The sequence below is a fragment of the Phoenix dactylifera genome, chromosome 3, assembly GCF_009389715.1.
Source record: "Phoenix dactylifera cultivar Barhee BC4 chromosome 3, palm_55x_up_171113_PBpolish2nd_filt_p, whole genome shotgun sequence".
Classification (NCBI taxonomy): domain Eukaryota; kingdom Viridiplantae; phylum Streptophyta; class Magnoliopsida; order Arecales; family Arecaceae; genus Phoenix; species Phoenix dactylifera.
The window spans coordinates 20,332,554-20,353,227 of NC_052394.1; the positions used below are offsets into that span (position 1 = coordinate 20,332,554).

Consider the following 20,674-nt stretch of genomic DNA (forward strand, 5'->3'; position numbering starts at 1 on the left):
AAAGATTAATAACAAATTCCTCATTTCTCTTCTCTTGGAAGTTTAAACATGTGCTTATTTTCCATGCTTACGGGGATGCCAATCAACCAACCGATCTACCGTCCAACGATGGGCAAGAGTTAGAATTTGTGACTCTCATTTTTGTTAATACCTGTGCAACCTGTAAACGTGAATAACAATTCTGTTTATTTCCAAAGGATTGTGAGACACAATAACCAAGCTTGGACTTTTCTCTCTCTTTTTTTTGTTTAAAAAAAATAAGTAATGGAGTAATATATTTTTTTTATAAGGCACGCGTTTCACACTATTCTATGGTGAATACATTCAAAATAATCAAAAAATAAATCATCCCTAAAAGCTGTAGGAATGTGAGCCTCAGAAATCCATACAAGAGCGCCAGAGTTACCGGCCATGTAGGAGACCATCTAATTTGTGGCTCCATTTGCCTCCCGATAAATAGAGATGGGCACTGGGCCGAGCCGCCCACGGCCCGGCACGAAGCGGGCCGTGCCTGGCACGGCCCGCCAGCTACAGTGCCGGGCCGTGCCTGGCACGGCCCTTTTGAGAGGGCCGTGCTGGGCTAGAGGGTCCTGGCCAGCGGGCCGTGCCTGGCACGGCACGGTCCGCGGGCCAGCACGGCACGGCCCATAAGGGCCTGGGCCGGGCTGGCACGCGGGCCTGGCACGGTCCGGGCCTGGGCCCGGCTCGGCCCGATAAAAATTAATGCTTCATAAATTTTTTTAATAAATTAATAAATATTGAACACTAAGAATTTATGATTTATGAATATAAAGCCACCTTAATGGTGGGGGGTTTGGCATAGACCCCTACCAGTTTATTAATTTAAATCAAAATGGTACATGAAGGGAGGTTTGGACCTTGGTCTGACCTCTAGAATACAATAAGAAACTAAGAAAGGGCCGAGGTTTGGACCTTGGTCTGACCTCCAGAATACAATAAAAATGTACAATTATAAAAAATTAAGAAATCTTACTAATCATCAGTGATTCAGTGAATCAGTATTCACTCTTCAGTCTTCAGTCTTCAGTAGTGTTTGTATCATCATCATCAGAGGATGTTGTATTATGTCCACCTTTATCTTGAAGTCTTGCCTCAGCATCCAGCCAATCCTTGAAGCAGAGAAGCATCTCCACCGTTTCGCCCGTCATCCTACTTCTCTTTTCGTCAAGAACACGCCGACCTGCACTAAAAGCGGATTCCGATGCTACCGTGGACATCGGCACAGCTAAAATATCGCGTGCAATTGCAGACATAACAGGATATTGATTTCTAACACTCTTCCACCAAGATAATACATCTAGATTCTCTATTTGATTTTCATCATATGCAGAGTGAAGATCATTTCGTAAATAAAATTCTAGTTCACTACTTAAAGATGAAGAAGATGAAGAGGAACTTGAAGCATGTGTGTGTCTTCTCTGTGCAATGAATGAAAAAATAGATGACGAACGAGAACTACTAGAAGGAGCAATAGAGGTTTGTATTTGTGTTCTAGATCCACGAATTTTTTCATCATATATAGCATAAATATCATAAAGAAGTTTTTTTACCTCATCTTTAGCAGATTCAGCATCTTGATTCATATTTTCAGAGTATGCATCAAGTAAAATTAGCAAGCCATTTAATTTAACTCTAGGATCAAATACAGCAGCTAAGTTATGCATAGGACATATCCTGTCCCAATACTCATTCCATTTAGATTCCATTAGGTCAATAATAGGCATTAAAACATCATCATATCTATGTTCTGCAAATTTTTGACTAATTATATATGCTTGTTGTAAAAATGAACATGAAGTAGGGTAATAAATACCAGAAAGAACATTGGTAGCATTATAAAAACTAAGCAAAAAATCTTCCAAAATTTTTTCTTTATTCCAATCAGTTTCAGTCAATGTAAATCCTAATCCACGATCATTAATATATGCACTTAATAAATTTTTATATGGGTATGCATCATGTATCATGCTATATGTGGAGTTCCAACGAGTAATTACATCAAGTTTAAATTTTTTAAAACGTTTACCATGATTTATGCATAATTTCTTAAATTCTTGAAGTCTTGATCTAGAAGCATGAATAAAAGAAACTGCATTTCTAATTTTTGAAATCACATCTTGAATCATGCCCATGCCAGCTTGAACAGAAAGATTTAAGATATGACATGCACATCTAATATGCAGTAAATTTCCATCTAATATGGGATGCAATGAGTCTTTTAATAATACAACAGCAGAATTATTATTAGATGCATTATCAAAAGTAATAGACATAATTTTATCATTAATATTATATGAACATGCAGTTTGATAAATTATATTTGAAATTTGTTGCCCAGAATGTGGAAAATCAAAAGCACGAAAAGCAAGAATACGTTTATTTAATTGCCAATCATTATCAATATAATGAGCAGTAATGGCAATAAAACAATTACTATCTACAGATGCTGACCAAATATCAGAAGTTAATGAAATTTTTACATTTAAAGTAGAAAGTGTTTCAATTAAATTTTGTTTCATTGCTAAAAAATTGGTCATAGCTACTCTTCTAAATGTACGCCTACTAGTTCTTTTGTAAGCAGGTTGTAGGTTTAATTGAACATATTCTTCAAAATTAAAAGATTCACATAAACTAAAAGGTAATTCATCCTTAACTATCCATTTTACAAGTGCTTTTCTTTGATTTTCATGATTATATGCAAAATTACCTACAAGTAATCCCCCTTGTATATTAAGGGTACTTTGAGTTTGAGCATGAGAATCATGCATCCTATGACTCTCTTGATGTCTTTTTAAATGCCCTGTTCCCCCACTACTACTACAACTATAAAGTTTGGCACATTTTTTACATTTAGCTTTCCAGACTCCCTCAACCATAACTCTATCAAATTTATTCCATACAGTACTAGTCCTCTTACGAGAAGAGGTTTGACCTTCACTCGGTTCACCAGTTCTAGAGGAACTAGGAACAGGGGGTTGGGGATTAGTTTCTTCTCCCTCAGAAACAGGAATGCCAAACTGACTTTCCTCAAAAGATGACATATCTATGATTAATTCAAAAAATAAAAACTAACCGCAAAGAGGAATTGAGTAGAGGGTCGGAGGGCAGAGGCAGAGCCGAGATTCCGAGCTTCCTCTTGTGCTCTCAACAGAAGCGACCTTCTCTTCTCAACAGGAACCTCCTCTTGTGTAGCACTTGAACAAACTAAAAATTAAATTGCTAGAAGAGCACTTTAGAAGAGAGAAATAATAGCAGTAGAGAAGGAGAGAATGAGAGGTTTGGTGTGGTGAGAATGAGGGAGGAATGGGCTATTTATAGAAGCCCAAAAATTTTTTTTCCCAAAATATCCCTCAATTCAGCCGTTATTGGACTGTTGGGAGGGGTAAAAGGGTCATTTTCACGAAAATAGCCGTTGGAAATGGCTATTTTCCTCCCCCCTCTCCAGACGGGCCGTGCCAGGCACGGCCCGTTTGGAGACGTTGCGGGCCGTGCCTGGCACGGCCCGTTTGCGCCCGTTACGGGCCGTGCCTGGCACGGCCCGTGGCGTGCCGTGCCCGGCCCGGCCCACCAATAGAGGGGCCTGGGGCCGGGCCGGGTTGGCCTTCCATGCTGGACGGGCCGTGCCAGGCACGGCCCGTTTAGTCTTTGGGCCCGGGGGGCCTGGGCCGGGCCGGCCCGGCACGGCCCGTTGCCCACCTCTACCGATAAACATGTCTCGCCCCATGGAATAATAGCTTAGGATGCAAATTAGGCTGGCCAGCACAAGGTGTAAGCTCAGTTGGTTGGAGTATAGATTTTAAACATTTCAGGCTTCAACATAAGGCAGACCCTGGCATTGTAACTTGCTCCAGCCCCCTGCCCTACAACTCAAGCATACATATTATAGAAAGGATTATGTCTGCGTGTAACCGACACATTAGAAGAAAAACTCGGAATTTTTGACTAAAGAAAAAAAATTCTCGTTCAATGTCTTAGTTTTGCCTAAATAAAGATATAAAGGAATAAAACTTTCATTTCTAGTGATCAGATGGATCGAAATCAGGCTTGGTCCATATACATATTATCCATCCATCTCAAGCATACTGCAGGCCACAACGGCCCATAAAATACAAAGCTGCAGGCGACAACGGCCGCCGACTGGGCCAAGGGCAGCCTGGGTCTCTGTGTACTTCCAGTGCATGCGATTAGGGAGCCTACTCCAGCCTAGTTGAGCAATTAGTTGCTTTGTCTTTGGTCGTTATGTCAAAGGATCGATCAAGATTAGGGCGAGTCAGAAAACATATGTTTGATTTCAGCTCATCTGCAAACTGGACCAAGCTCGTGCAAGCTTTTTATAGATCCAAGCTAAATTTTTATTCCTTTTTTCAAACCCAAAATATTCGGACCTGGATTACTTAATCATCAAGCTTAAAGAAGAGTACGAACGGCCACATATGCAAACCAAGCCAGATTTGGCCTAAGCAACTCGGTTTGTTTGAAGCCCTATGTATGATAGCACAAACACTTGCTTTATAGAATACAACTTAATTATTCAACATGACAATAAATATCTTCGGCAGGATTAGAATCTTGAGCTATGACTTACCAGACATGCCTCATCTTCTCTAGTTTTGTTACATTTAACTAGTCAATTCAAGCCTTGACCAATATCCAATACTTTACAAAGTCATTTTTTCTTGGTTTTACTTCGAACACACCGAAAACCAAACTAATGACCATGCCACTTGGCAAGCAAATGTAACAAATTGAAGACCTATCAGCTATGGGTTCAATAACTTGACCAAACCTAAACCCTTACCGTCGCCATAAACATGACGTATTCGGATGGCTGTTTCTCTCTCGTGAAAGGGCACGAGACGTCGGCCGATCCCGTGATGAATGTGAGGTGCTTCGAGGCGGTACGCTCACCGTACAGTGTCCGGATCTTAACCCCATTCATAAACACGCCGTGCCCATGTTAGTCCTCGCCACTGGACTTTCGGGTACTCAGTTCTTTCCGCCAAACACCAAACTGATCCAATAAGTAGACGCCAAGTAATCATAAAACTCGAGACTTCTACAATTGGCTCCTTTCCCTTGGTACATTTGATGCTTGGTGTGGGTTCCTTTTACACCTGAACCGTTCCCGATGACACCCATCTCTACCCAATTACTGAAAAAATCCCGAATCATTTTCATTCTCCCTTTCAACCGAATTATTCTCCAAATCATCTTATTAAACAAAACAAAAAATGTTTAATTATTCATGAAGCATATCAAGATTTTCATAATTTATTGGTGAAATATTCAATTAGCAGCGTGGTTGCATTTATCATGTTTATTAATTTCACATCTTTTATATTTTATTTATAAAAACTAAGTAATAAATATTTTATTTTTATTTTTAGCGAACTAAGTTTTAATATAGTGTTAGTACCCTTTTTGTTTATTTGCAAAAAGTTGGAATTTTGATTTTACTAATCTTTCTCAACTCTAAATTGTTGTAAAAAATATTATGGATGCCAATTTTTTGATTTATCGGACCATAGTTTAGGAGGTACTACGAAGACAAGGATAGCTAGTAATCTGAGTAGTTCAAGCTTAGTTTGAAAAATGTTCATTTTAAACTTGATTTGAATTAGACAAATCAAATTTGATCAAAATTAACTTTAAATCAAGCTAAAAATAAATATAGTTAGATCAAATTTAGCTTTAACAAACTTGAAAATATATACATCCATATTATGTATTTAAATTTACTTTTTGAATCCATCATCACAGAACCACTTTTCGTTCAAGCTTGATTTGATTTATAGTTTAGTTTAGGATGCTTAACCTGGTTGATTAGCTATATATTTTGCTTGGTTGAAATTAAATTCAAATTATGCTTGAAATAGTGGTAAAAGAATCATGGTTGGCCTCATCTTTTTAGCTAGAGCTAGAAATTAAGTTCGAACCAAGTTTGATCAGACCGAAATCGAGGTCTGATCAAACTTGACGCCGTTACACCCTTACTGGCGAGCGACACCGTGTACGCACATATAGTTTTTATGCGTACGTTCGTAAAATAGCGTCATGGCACTCCGTTGCCCGTTTGGCTTAGTCTCACAGCCGGTACACATACCACTCGTCGCCTCCTCCTCCGCCCACCACCCACTGCGATCCAAATCTCCGCCCTTTTCCTTCCTGCATCCAAAACCCCCAGCCTCTCTCTCTCTCTCCCCTTCTATTAAATTTTATCCATTCTGAGTTATTAAAAATAAACGAAGAGAGAGAGAGAGGGGAACAAAGATGATGGGCGCCGAGAACCATTACGGGCTCGAACCGCCGCCTCCGCGAGAAGAGATGGAAACCCTAGCCCTCGTCGATGACGACCATCCCTCCACCGACCCCCACCCTCTCGCCGCCGTCCCCGCCACCCTCCACGGCGGCGATCCCCTTCTCTTCCCCCCTCCCTCCCCCCACTCCCCCTCCTCCTCCTCCCCCTCCCCCTCCCCCTCCTCCTCCTTCCTCGACCCCCCCGCCTACGCCGACGTCGTCTTCTCCCCCTTCGACTCCCAGAATGGCACCTCCTCCGGCTCCAACTCCCCCCGCTGCGCCGCTGCTGCCGCGTCTGAGTACGCCAGAATCACCGTCTCCGACCCCCAGAAGGAGCAGGAGACCTCCGGATCCCTCGTTCCCGGCGGCGGCACCTATGTGACCTACCTCATCACCACCAAGATCCGCACCCCCGCCTCCGGTGGCGGCGGCCCGACGGAGTTCCGCGTCCGGCGGCGGTTCCGCGATGTGGTTACGCTTGCCGACCGCCTCGCAGAGTCCTACCGGGGGTTCTTCATCCCGCCCCGGCCCGACAAAAGCGTGGTGGAGAGCCAGGTGATGCAGAAGCACGAGTTCGTCGAGCAGCGGCGCTCCGCCATCGAGAAGTACCTCCGCCGATTGGCGGCGCACCCGGTGATCGGGAAGAGTGATGAGCTGAGGGTTTTCTTGAGGACGCCGGGGAAGCTGCCGCTGTCGGCAAGCACCGACGTGGCCTCGAGGATGCTGGACGGGGCGGTGAGGCTGCCGAAGCAGCTCTTCGGGGAGGGCGGAGGGGGGTATGCTGGTCCGCAGGATGTGGTGCAGCCGGCGAAGGGGGGCAGGGATTTGTTGAGGATATTCAAGGAGCTGAAGCAGTCGGTGGCAAATGATTGGGGAGGGGCGAAGCCAGCGGTGGTGGAGGAGGATAAAGAGTTCTTGGAGAGGAAGGAGAAGGTGCAGGACTTGGAGCAGCAGCTCAGCACTGCGTCCCAGCAGGTATATCGTGATCAGTTGTAGTTATGGTAGGAGCAGTTGCTTTGTTTATTTAGTTTTCTTGTGGTTTGCTTGCTGAAACTGCTTGCCGATAGATAGTTATAGTATGAAAATTTTGGAAACTGGGTTTGCTTGATTGACAGAAGTTAGCTTATTCTCTCGTTGATAATAGGATATATGTAATAGGAAAATATAGTGAGAGTATGTTAAATGCTTATTGCAGCTTGTGGAATCCTGGAATGCTACGTCCATGGAAGAAATGAACATTCCTTTTCTTCAAAGTGGCCTAACTAATGATTGTGAATGCTTGAAACGCCACGGAAACATTCATTAATTTCCTTCAAGGTGGCTTGACTAATAATGCTGAATGCTCGAAATACCACAGAAATATTCTTTAATCCGTGCATGCACGTTGGATCGCGCGTGTATGAGAGAGAGAGAGAGAGAGAGAGAGCGCAATGAAATACTAATGATTCATCAAACAACCGAGAAACAACACCTAGCCTTCAATGGAGGTACAAGTATTCAATCATTTTGGTTGATGACCAATACCAAGATGAACCGAGATCGCAGTTTATTGCAGCCAAGATGGAATATGGGAAATTAAAATCAACTGAGATATTCTCAGATCTTTGGTTGATGCATCGAAATTGAGCTGTCAAGATCTTGATCGATATAGTAAAACCAAGTTTACTGTTTTGGGGCATCAACTTTGATATTTATTAACTAACAAAACATTTAGAATGGTAAAAGAGAGACCAAAAAATCTTGGTCAAGATATTGATATTTGTATTGAAGGATAACTCAGGGTATAATGGTTTATATTTGTTGATATAATACGAACTGAGATTTCATACATATATTATTGGTGGCTTCCCAATGCAGAGGCTAAGTGATATCTTGGCCAAGCTGAAAACCTTGCCAGGCTTGCCTTCTAGAGCAAAGACAACATATGTAAATGCTATCTGCTATTTTGGAAGTACAATTACAACGAGTGTACAAAGGCAAGATGGATCATTTTTAATTTTGATTGTTGGCTTGTTCATCAGTCACAAATAAATGATTTCTTTACTTAACACTCCCACTTAAGCTCTATAATGGGAACAAATGATACCTTATTGAAAAGAGATGGACCAGAATGATTTATCCATATTTGGACGCTACAACTTCTTTATATACATATCCAATGCCATGAAAAGAGGAACATATCAGGGAACTGATAGAGAACTGCGACCTCGTAGGTGCTTTATCAATAGAATCTTACATATTCTAACAAAGATTGGGATTTATTTAGTTTCATGGCAAAAAAAGTTTTTGGTGGGAGGGGGACTATAAAAAATCTTAATGGGTTAACGTCATGATCTGCTATACCACCTTGTGCCGCCCCGTACCGGGAGAAAACTGGTATGAAACATACCTTTAAGTCAGTACAAGCACCGTACCGAGGTGTACCGAGGTATACCGCCTCATACACAGGTGTACCGATCTGTACCGAGGCGTATCGGTTCCGTATCGAGACGTACTGAGATAAAAATTGAGAAAATAACTAAAGATATATTTCGGTATAGAGATGTACCGTATTGATAAGGTACCGATATGGTACTCGGTACCAAGATTGTGGACCTTGGCTAATGCTAAGGAAAAAATTGTATTTGTGGCTATAAGGACTATTGATTGGTCAAGATTATGTAAAAAGTTCTTTTTTGTCATGAAACGAGCTGTGGATAGAATCGACAAGGCTAGCTCGAAGTTTCTTGGAAAGGGGTAGACAGGAACAGAGGTCACAGCCTTGTGAATTTGGTCCATGTATGCCAAACAAAAGAGCAAGGAGGCTGGTCATTTTAAACCTTGAAGATATAAACCTTAACTTGCTTAGTAAGTGATGGTGGAAGATACTGTCTTCCATGGTGCAGAGAGTATTTGGAAGAGAAAATATAAGAGAATTGGGCTATTTCTTCCAAGACCAAGGCGATTTATCACGTTTCCGGAAAGGTTTCTGGTGTAGCTTCCAAGTATGCTATTAAAATGGCATTGGAGAGGGACGTACAATAATTTGGAAGGACTTTGAGGCTGGTGAGGCTTTGTCAGCAACCCAATTTCCACCAATATTTTAGATTTCCTGGGCTGAGAACACCATTATCTGCCATCATTGAGTCGATTACATTGAATACTGAGGTTCAGCAAAGCTGTGGGAGGGAACGCTGATCTTGAACCTGATAGTCTGGTTCATCTTTCGAGCAGCGTAGGAGTTAGTTTTCCTGAATTGTGAACATGTTTATGATTCAGAATTACACTCCATTAGCAGAGATTTACCTGTCATATTTTGACTTCATTGTAAGTGATGTTCTCATGTAATTTTCTTTTCTTGGGTGCAGGCTGAAGCACTTGTCAAAGCGCAACAGGATATTGGAGAAACATTGGGTGAGTTGGGATTGGCATTCATTAAACTCGCAAAATTTGAAACTGAGGAGGCAACATATGATTCACAAAGAATACGAGCTGCTGATATTAAATGTTTAGCAACTGCTGCTGTGAAAGCAAGCCGATTTTATCGAGAATCAAATGCACAGACAGTCAAACATCTGGTATTTTGGACTTGTCCCACAGTGTCAAAATTTGATCTTAGTCCAGTGTTTTTATGTTTGTCATGGTGGCTTTGCAATATATATATATAAAACTAATTTTTTCATTTATTTGTATGCATATAGCTGATATCATGCTTTTGGCAGGATACCCTCCATGAATATTTAGGGCTGATGCTATCTGTTCACAGTGCATTCTCAGATCGTTCCAGTGCTTTGTTAACTGTACAAACACTTTTGTCAGATTTGTCTTCCTTGCATGCAAGGGCAGAAAAACTTGAAGCTGCATCCTCAAAGATATTTGGTGGTGACAAGTCTAGAATTCGTAAACTAGAAGATTTGAAAGAAACAATAAGAATCACAGAAGATGCTAAAAGCTGTGCAATTAGAGGGTATGAGCGGATTAAGGTACTGTATGCTGCTAGGCTTCTGCAGTCAATTATTTCTGCTAAGTTCTTCTAGCTGTTGATCACCAAGTATTTGATGTTTGCGACAATATTTATCGATGATCAGCCATATTCTAATGGATTACTGTAACATTCAGTAAAGAAACTTGAAATGTGAAAACTCATTGGTGTACTGGATGGGCATGCTTGAAGGAGAAAACTGGAATATGGTTAGCATAAATGTCTATATTTTAACAAATAGAAAGAGTTTTTTGGAAGAACATAGTAAGATAATAACAGACGACTTAGCATGAAATTAGTTATGGATGCACAAACTGAATTATCAATATTTTATGCATAATTATCAAGGAAGGCCGAACCGGACTGAAGTGGTTGGATCAGCGGACCTTGGTAATTATGAACAAAATCAAGTTCGCATAAATCATAGTCGCATTCTTTTCAAGTGCCACGACTTTCCATGTAGGGACCTTAATCACAAGGTCTGGTTGGGTCACCAAGAGAACAAAGCATGAGTATTTACAAATTACAACACGTTCCTGAACCAAAATGAGGCTTGACAAAAGAGGCCTTCGGTGAGCCCAAGCTCATTGACAACCTTATTTCCATAATCATAATCATGACTAATATGCTTTGTCATAACTAATTGAGCCATGCTTTTGATCTCCTTTTTCTTGTTTGTTCATGTCATGGGCTTTCTTGTAACTTCTCTTTATATAATTTCATGTTTCTTCTCTTTCTTGACCGTTCAATATCAACTGGTGTTGCTGTTTATATCTGTTCCTAATTGTAACTTTGTTGCACTTTTCATGGTTCTATCCTCTGTTGTTTTCATCTCTTCGAATCAGTCATTCAGAACAGTAGTCTTCTTGGTTTTACTGCACATCCAATTTAGTAATCTGATTTATCAGATGCTCAATAACACAAATGACAATCTCAACTCTCAAGGCTAGATGAATAAGGTAGAGAGTTGACATTACAACCAATCATAGAAAGAAGCTCAAACTATAAAATGAATCTTAAATTGTTAAATTTGTAAAACTTGCAGTAACATGAAGGTCAATCCTTAATAAAAAGGAATGATAAATAAGGGTTTACAAAGACAATTTCCAGATATTTTAAAGCATAAGCTGATGGGTATTCATCTTACATGCATTGACCTTTTTTTTTCCCAACATTCTGATCTATCCAATATTTTAACTCCTATTGTTTCCTTATAATTTTCTTAAGTCTTCAACACATGAAATAAACAGATCATGTGCCGAAAGAGCTCTTCATGTCATTTATCTTGTGTTAAAACCTTTTCTTTTATTTCTCCTCTCTTTTAAATATCATATTTAAGATAATTAATTGCTGTTTGGCCTTCTATTTTATCCATTAATGTATTCTATCAATTTGTATTTAATGAATTTTGATTTAATTTACTAATTTTAAGACACTTATCCTCCAAAGTTTTCCTCCATAAGTCTAGTTTAATGGTTTAAGGTTGTCCTACTATGCAGCCCCTTATCATCTGATGGCAACGCATGGCAGCACTTCCTTTTGAATATCAGCAGTAGTTTCTTTTTTGAGAAAAGAATGCCAATAGTATTGTCCTAAATCACTTGTGCAATCTTATTAACATATTCTTAGTTGAAAAGGCTCCCTTTCCTAATAGAGTTCAGGCTATTCAATTTAATCCAAAGACTTCATAGATGAAAAACCATATAAGCTCTTTATTGGTATTTCATGTATTAGTTTTTTTTTCCTGTGTGCAATGAGATGTATAAGTTCTAGGTTTTTCCTTAGGATGCAACTACTGCACCTGCATAGTCTTTTTAATTTTTTTTAATTTTTAAGGAGGAGGTTGGCATGCCAAAGCTGCTCCAATTAACCTAATGAAAGAAGATCATACATGTAAAATATTGAACAGCAATAAATTCTTACAGCTTTATATGTACTGTTTTGAACTTGTTTTGGTACTACTCCACAATTGTGAAGCTATACCTTTTCAAACATTTTCAATTTTTGTAGACTTGTAGGACGTTCTTGATTCCTATATTCAATATTTGACACTGTTCATGACTGTGGTCACTTTGAAAATGTTTGTGCAGTTGGTTTTTCTTGTATTGCAACCTTCTGATCTGTTGAGTATGTGCTCAGTGCTATAATTTAATTAGTGCTAGGAAATACTGGGTTCCATATTGCAAGGGGCTGAGCTGTTCCTTTCAGGCAGGACAATGCTTTATGAAAACATTAATTGTGCAACTGTAGGCTTTTAATCAGGGTTCTGAGGTCATTTCAGAAGGACCCAAGTACTTGCTAACGGAAGTGTGGCACATTATCGATAAAGTTGTATCCTGTCTAAAAGGAGTTAGATGAGTTGCTACCATCCAAATTTGTAGGGACCTTGATTTTACAGTACATATTTACTTCTTAAGTTCCATTCCTAGTGTTACCATGAAAATTAAACATTATAGAATCTTGCTTATTCTTCATGACATTCATGACTTGCATGGAAGGCGGCACCTCCCCAAACTATTCGGTTCGGGACGTACTCAGGAAGAGAGCAGGAGAGGGAGAAGGAAATAGAAGGAAGATATAAGAGAGAGAGAGAGAGGGAGGGAGAGGGAGAGGAATGGAGGGAGAAAGAGAGGGAGAGGGAGGGGGGATAACGAGACAGGGGCTCTGGCCCTTTTTTTTTGATTTTTTTAAAGTGAAGTCGGTAGTGATTGCCGAATTCACTTAAAAAAAAAAAAAAGGAGCCGAAGCTCTTGTTTCGCTTCGGTAGTGACTGCCGACCTCTCCCTCTCTCCCTCTCTCTCTCCCTCCCCCTCTCTTTCCTTCTCTCTCCCCCCTTCCCTCTTCGCCCCCTTTTTGTCGGTACACCGTAAGTCACGGTATGTACCAAACCATAACCCGAGCAACTGGTACGAGTTCTGGTACCAGTTCGTCCAACCTTGGTGACTTGACATTAAGTAGAGTGACTTGTAACTCCATTACTAGACTTAGTTATGGTTATTGTTGATATGCAAACCCATTGAAGTTTTATTATTATTATTATTATTTTAAAACAATTATATAGCAATCAAAGGAACCACATCCTTGTCTTTTCAGTAGTCCCATAATCACATATAGTGTAGGAAACTCTGACAGGTGTCACAGGTCATATATGATGATTATGATGATCTGAAATCAATTCTTATAGCAGCGTCACCATATTATCTTTACAAAATTAAAACAAAAAATAAAAGCTTATACTTATATTGCACATGAAGCATGGACTGCTAGATATGTAATTACTTGGTCATAAATATTGAAGTCTTACCTTTTTCATGGAACTTAGTAGTATGATTATTAGGCTGATTATTTATATATTTTTTCTAACCAATTCAATAATTGCTGGCTGCCATACTTCATGTTTTCTTTACCAAATGAAATAATTTTTGGAAGTGACAAAGCAATCTCTCTCTTTCTCTCTCTCTGGTTCTTTCTCGTTTAAATTCACCTTGTCATTTTATCAGCAAATTTAGTACATGGATGGAAATATTTAGATAGAGTCATTCTACTTTGTATTTTGCATCTTTATGGAAAAAAATGGCAATGGACTGCTGGATATTATGTAAACTACATAATAAACCACTCCTTTTTTTTCCCAGTTATTTAAACATATCTTCTTTGGTTATAACAATAATGCAGGAAAACAACAAGACTGAACTGGAGAGGCTAGACAGAGAAAGACGTGATGATTTTGTAGCTATGCTCAGGGGGTTTGTAGTTAATCAGGTATTATTTAGTCCATTTAATGCTCTATGATGTGCTATTTTGTTCTATAAAAGGCTTATATTTTTCCCTTCCAATGAAGCATGCCGAGTTGTCTTTTAAGCTTGATTGTGATTGGCATGTGCTTGTACTTTGGTAGATTCGAATTAATTTTTTAAACAGACATTGATGTATGAAAATAAGATTAGATAGGGGAACAATTCACCAACTTGTGCTAATTGGATCGGACATGCCTGCAGAGGTAATTAGAAGCAAGTTTTCAAGTACTGGTATGTACTTGTACAGATACCTGTCTGGTATGAGTGTACCTAGTGCCAGTATGATAGGCAGTCTCACACATAGTGCTGGTACCAGGGTTTTGTACTGAATACCAGTCTCTAGTCTCTACCTGTTTGGCACAGTATAACTGGTATGGTCAAATATAATTTCAAGACTCAAAACCTTGATTTGAAGGCTTTAAAAAATTACAATATTAGGCATTTCTAGCTTGCTTTGGAAAGATTTTTGGCACGGAGAGGTCCATTTGCGATATTGTTAACTATGCCATAGCGTCTTCAAGGGGTTATCATCAATCTCAACATTTCCAGAAAGAAGTCTTGGTACAATCATTGCTCTGAAGAATGTGGGAATTCATTGGAATATGGAGAGATTTTGAATTTTTTATGTAATCACAGCATCAGTTCCAAGAAGATTCTGCAAGATGCTAGAGCTTTTTGAATGATCTTCTCGCTGGCATACGAACCATATTTGTCTTTTAAAAAGAAATTTGAAATACATTTCTCAACGTACAACGTTCTTTGATGTAGGTCAGGCTGAGGACTCCTACTTCTCATGTTGAGGAAATAGGAATCGGGGAAGAATGTTTTGTACCTTCTTAAGGAGGTTTGGGGAAACATGCTATAGAATCTAAAGATAAACGACCCAATACCAAGATATTCAGGAGGGCTCCAGTAAACAAAAATAACTCATTATAGATGAAATAATATCTGAAGCTTTAATGCCTATGTCCTATTCTGTTTGCTCATTGATTTTGAAGAAAAGCCTAATATTCAATTTTTGGTATTGAGGCCTTCTGATTTGAAGGTTCCGTTGTGTTTGTGGGATCTTGTATATTATAAGTTATTTTATCTTGAACATATAAATTTTTTTAATGGTAGAATATGATTTTGTTGTACCTTTCTGTTTGGAGCAGACTATCATGGAATCTAGCTTTATTGAAAGCAGAAGATTGTGGCTGAAAGGGATTTTCTGAGGATATGGTAAAGGTGGCAATCTTTAATCTAGGATTGCAAAAGCATAACAAATAGTGACTTTGTTTCTCAAGTAACGAGTAGTTAGAATAGTAATAGAAGAAATATACTGGGAAATATATAATTTGCTAATAAGGAAGTGGGCAAGGAAGGGCGAAACTACAACTTTATGTTTACAAATACTCATTCATAGGAATGATTTTAGAAGTGAAAGTTTAAAACTGTCTTTTAGTTGTATTAGAGGCACAATTGCATATAAGGCATTTTGGATGAGGTGGTGGATAGCTTTATTACAGGGTTACTTTTCGTGTCAAGGCCAATCACTTATCTGAACTGTAAATAACTCTAGCAAACAAATTTTTTGTTTTCTAGTGTACATGGTTAGGAAAATATGGCCTTCAGAGGGATATTTTGATTTTTGATGAATTTTTGCATTCATTTTTTTCTTTTATTTTTCGATGAATGTAGCATTAATATTCACTAAACAAGATCTAGGGTTTATAACAAGGTTGTCATCTTGGTTGAGATTTCAACCCAGATATTGGTCTGTATCTAGGGCACTGACCTGTTTGTGAAATAGGGGCCTGTATTTACTCAGCCAATGCAAATACATTGGCTGGTCCAATACAAATATATTGGCCAGGATCTTTATTGAATGCTTACTGCCCTAATATGGTCTTTAATTAGGTTTAGTGAGCCCTGATCGGGAGGGGGATCAAAATTTCTCAAGGGCTATCGAAGGGGAGGGTGTGAGGCAAGGAGGGCTTTTGCAAAGGTTGGCAAGTCATTGTACTTGGACCATGAGAGGAACATCGCAGCTGCAAAGAGAGCAATAAGAGGAAGCACCATCTTCCGAGAGGGTGGTTAAGGTCTTGTAGTTGTTGTTGGTGATGTTAACCAAAGGTGTGAATCAGCCATACCCTTGCAAGGAGAGGGCTGATGGCAAAAGGGATCTATGGTGGAAGGTGCCTGCAATTATGATGGAAGTTGATGATATGTCATGGCCAAGCAAGAAGAGGAGCTGACGGTGAGATGGATCCGTGTAAAGCCTTAGCTACCGTTATGGAAGGATCTACTGTGTTTGAGCTGGTGGTGGAGCTCAGAGAAGAAGGGAAGAGAAGGGTGAGAGAGGATTGGACAATTTATCTATTTTATTTGCCTTTGACCATTATTGAATTATGTGTATTAAAGAAGGCTGTTTGATTTTCCTACATCTTGGTCCTCGAATATTGGCCACGATGTCCTCCAACCTCAACACACTTAGAAAAAAACTCTTCAATCAAGGCCAAGGTTAACAAATGTGCTGCTTTATCTCAGCTCGGAGAAGAGGTGAATGGTGAGAGAGGAGCAGATAGTCATATGGTATTCTATCTTCTACTCACCATTATTTACTTTCATGTATTAAAGGATATTGTTCGATTTTCCTACATCTCAGTCCTCTAATATTGGCCGTGAAGTCCTCTAATTTCTTATGTCAAAAAAAAAAATGCTCAATCTTCCATCAAGGCTGAGGTTAACCAATGTCCTGCTTTATCTTGGTATTCCTACCCCACTGAGATGACTGAGATATTGGAATTTTCAAACCTTGATTTACAATGAGACGTTATGTTTTCTGCAACTTAATTAGTTGGATGAGATAGGCATTTGACAATACATTTGTTGATATGAAAAGCCTTGATTTGGAAAGAGTACTTTGTGGCTTCTAAAGCTGACCACCCCAAAATATTGGAAAAAGGCTTGATGCTTATGATTGTGATTATGATTATGACTTGGTGGCTCCTAAAACCTTGGCACACACAAAAGATTTTCATTTTTCCTTACAGTGACTATGCAACTACTTGAGGAACATTAAATCTGTAACGAGACATAGCAATAAATTTGCTACCAAAGATTAACTTGGCAATTTCTGTGCTGCTGAGTGATAATGTCCAGAGTTGGAGAATTGGATTTGACAAAATATCAGGTTGCAGCAACATAATCCTTCAAATGCCTTTAGTAAAGGTTGAGCATTTATAAAATTGTTGTGGTAGACACCCTTGACACCTTTGTGGATGGTCCAGGAGGTTGCCTAGTGTTGTTAGTGGTCAGCTTAAACCACCCAAGTAAACTATAAAAATAGTTGCTCGCAAGTAGATTGTTCAGTTTGATTTATATGTTGCTAAAAAGGAAATTTTTAATAGGAAAATTGAGCAAGAGAAACAACAAGAAGATAAGAAGAAAAAAGAAAACAAATAAAAGAAAAGATACTAAAGAACTTTGATTCAAATGTGCAGTTGGTCGGTAATAATATTCACAGCCTGTAGGTGATAAGATAGAATTTAATGCACCCAAAAATATCCATGCAAGAATATACTTGAGAATTTTTTGGAATGCAATCAATGACTCCTTTTTGGTGTATTGCATGTAATGTAAAGGAAATTTTTGATAGTAGAGATGGTTGATAATAAGAAAGTAACATCATGATGTTATGCTTCTTAAATTTGCTGGGTCATGCTCGAAATTGAGCTGAGTTGGACTTGCTTGACTAGTGAATGAGTGGAACTCACGCAAGCTTTTCGAGCTAGGAAACAACAAGAACGAGCAAGCACGAGCTGGAAATGGTCTCAACTCAAATAGTTTGAAATTTATTTTAATATGTAATATTGTCCATCCTATATATAAATATAATATAATATACATATATCCTTTTAATAAGATAATATTATACATCCTATATATAAATATAATATAATATAATATATTCTTTTAATAAAATAATATGTTTATGGATTTTATGTTGAAGAGGTTTTGATCCGTTAGACCTTAATCTAATGTCTGAACTATTTGCTTATTACATAGCTATTGGATTGAAATTCGATGGTTGGTTTTTATAGTGTAGCAATAGTATGTAACATGAGAACCATGGTTCGTCGTACCGGCCCAAACCGAGCGGTATGGAACGTATCGTACCATACCGGTTTGGTATCGATACCTTATACAGGTGGCATACCAATACTCAGTATGACCAAAAAAATTTCGTACCGTACCATACAGACATTGTGCTAGTGTGGCACCAGTACGCGGTCCGGTATCGAGACGACGAACCTTGATGAGAACCAAGAAGTCCTCTACCAAGGTTTTCATCTCTGTCGAAATCTTGTTTTGTATCAATATCGGGCACCTCCTGATAGTATATATAAAACTGCTGCCCTGTTATCTCGGCCAATATAAATCGATAAAATCCGAGATATCAACCGATATAATATATTCATATTATCTGATTTTTTTTTGTTTGCTTTTTTTACTTGAATATTTTTAATTAATAGTTCTTAGAATTAATGCTTAAATATGGTTCTTAATTTTGGATTTATTACTATATTGATCAAGATTTCAATATCTCAATCCAAAATTATCAGCCGAGATCTCCAAAAATTTTGGTTCCCTTCAATTTTTCCTAGATACTATATTGGTTGAGATAAGGCGATAAACTAGGATCTCGGTTTATCACAATCTCAGCTACTCACTGAGATAATTGGTATGTTGAGATTTAAAAACTTTGGCTTCCACTCCCACCACCTTTCTCAATCCCTTTTTCTTCTCCCACTAACTAGGTGTCCGCCACCTCCACTATTGGTCTCCACCATCCTCTCCCGAGTCCAGATTCCTCATCCACCTTTCACTCCCACCATGACTTTCTCGGGAACCTGTGGCTTCTTCGGCAGTCATCTCTTTCTCCACACCCGCCTCCATCCAATCCTGCCATGCCAATACTCACCATTGTGAATGGGATTTTGAGTTAGGTTGAGGGGTTTGATTTGAAGGAGGAGGAGGAGGTGGTGGTGGTTCATGAGGAGGGCATGTTACTGGGTGGACCCTCCTCACTCTCAAGTGGCACTGCTGCGATTTGCTGGCCCCCTCTTCCATCCTTGTTTCTATTTCCTCTTCACTAGTCCCTATGCTCCCACCATCTGATCATGAGCCTAGACAAGCTGGATGAGCTCGAGTTCAGATTGATTTTAGTTTCAGAGCTGAAGCTAGCCGAGCTTGAGCTGGCTCAACATTTAGACCAAGCTAGAGCTGGGCTCTCTTAGCTCGACTAGATCTTGAGGCATGCTTGAGCTCGGCTCATAAACAGTGAGCTTGAAACCCACTGTTTATAGCCTCGATCTGAGTTGAGCTGAGTCCAGCTCGCTTGTGCTAATCTCTTTTCCACCTCTAGTGGTTACCTGTAATGATCTCATGTAAGCATGGAGTACCTTAGTCACCTTCACTGGGGTATGGTACTATGCTTGTTGATGCGCCCTCCTAAGAATTCAGTCTCCTTTTAGAAAACAATGGAACCAGAAGGTAGGAAAAGAAGATGCTCCATGCTTACCATAGTATTAGATATGTTCTTTCTGGGCTTTGGTATAAACTAAACAGTCGCATTATCAGAAGATTGAAAGTGATGTTTATAGAATGTAATTTCCATTGAAGTAAAAAATATTAGATGCTTAATATTTTAGAACCAAATTGCAGGTGATAAGGTCTTCTTGCCTGGAATATGATGATTTGCTGTCCTGCTCGCATGCTGTCCTACCTAACTTTAATATTTTGGGGTTAGTGAAATGTCTTGTAATCTGCCACTGGAACCTGCATGATTGTAAGAATGTTATATTTCACATCCTGTCACTTTGCACCAATTTTTAGCTTATGATGTTCGTAGAAATTGAAATGAAACGACTTGCATGTTCTAATTCGAGAAAATCAAGTAATTAGTCCTTGTGGAAATAAGGGATCCGGGAGCATCATATAACACCAGCCAAAGCAATGGAGCATCAGAAATACTTCTGCATAAATTGTCAGTTGTCAATTTGCTATCCCATGGGAACCACCCATTTGCCAGTAGTTTAGGTCTCTCTTTAGATCATAGACAAACTTACTGATTTAGTTTTGCTCACGAGTTAAACTGTTATCATTTGTCAGTCATTTTCTGCCCTGCTCAATGCAAGCTGATGAATAAAATTCGTTTTGTTGTATGTGCAGGTTGGGTATGCAGAGAAGATTGCCAATGTGTGGGCTAAGGAAGCAGAAGAAACTAGCAGATATGCAAAGGAGAGCAATTAAATTCAGAATATATGTAAAAATTTCAGGTTTTTAGCCTTCCACGACCCCCGCCCCGCCCCCCTATACATGCTTGTGCATTAAATTGTAGGAACCAAAGACTCAATAATAAACATAATTCAGTGGAGTTTCTTGATGCAATTTATTACGTCTTTTTTTGCACTTTAGTTAACACAATTTTGAGTCTCTAATTATGGCCTGTTGTATTAAATTGCTTTATAGTTCCCAAGATTGGAAGTGATTTTTATTGCTGTAGCTTGCAATATTTGCAGCGGGGGGCCTGCATTTGTTGACTTTTCAGTAT

The 20,674-nt window shown here is 39.2% G+C and overlaps 1 protein-coding gene across 4 annotated transcripts; it reads left to right on the forward strand.

Moving 5' to 3' along the window:
• Nucleotides 1-6,133: 6,133 nt before the first annotated feature.
• LOC103714374 (sorting nexin 2B) lies at nucleotides 6,134-20,542 on the forward strand. 4 transcript variants are annotated; one of them, XM_026807376.2, is made up of 6 exons: nucleotides 6,142-7,293; nucleotides 9,666-9,875; nucleotides 10,020-10,280; nucleotides 13,955-14,041; nucleotides 19,786-19,865; nucleotides 20,293-20,542. In XM_026807376.2, the coding sequence occupies exons 1-6, from the start codon at nucleotides 6,292-6,294 to the stop codon at nucleotides 20,405-20,407; spliced, it is 1,755 nt and encodes a 584-aa protein (XP_026663177.2). In that variant the 5' UTR covers nucleotides 6,142-6,291; the 3' UTR covers nucleotides 20,408-20,542. The 4 variants fall into 4 exon arrangements, with proteins under 4 accessions (XP_038980863.1, XP_038980864.1, XP_026663177.2 ...); XM_039124935.1 differs by lacking the exon at nucleotides 10,020-10,280 and having other exon boundaries at nucleotides 6,134-7,293; XM_039124934.1 differs by lacking the exon at nucleotides 19,786-19,865 and having other exon boundaries at nucleotides 6,145-7,293; nucleotides 20,293-20,511.
• The last annotated feature ends 132 nt before the right edge of the window (nucleotides 20,543-20,674 follow it).

Bases quoted from the DNA above. Each gene is read 5' to 3' on its own strand.
- LOC103714374 (XM_026807376.2), top strand. From the start codon at position 6,292: ATGATGGGCGCCGAGAACCATTACGGGCTCGAACCGCCGCCTCCGCGA. The intron at 9,876-10,019 runs GTATTTTGGACT...TGCTTTTGGCAG, and splicing joins CACAGACAGTCAAACATCTG to GATACCCTCCATGAATATTT. The intron at 10,281-13,954 runs GTACTGTATGCT...ACAATAATGCAG, and splicing joins GAGGGTATGAGCGGATTAAG to GAAAACAACAAGACTGAACT.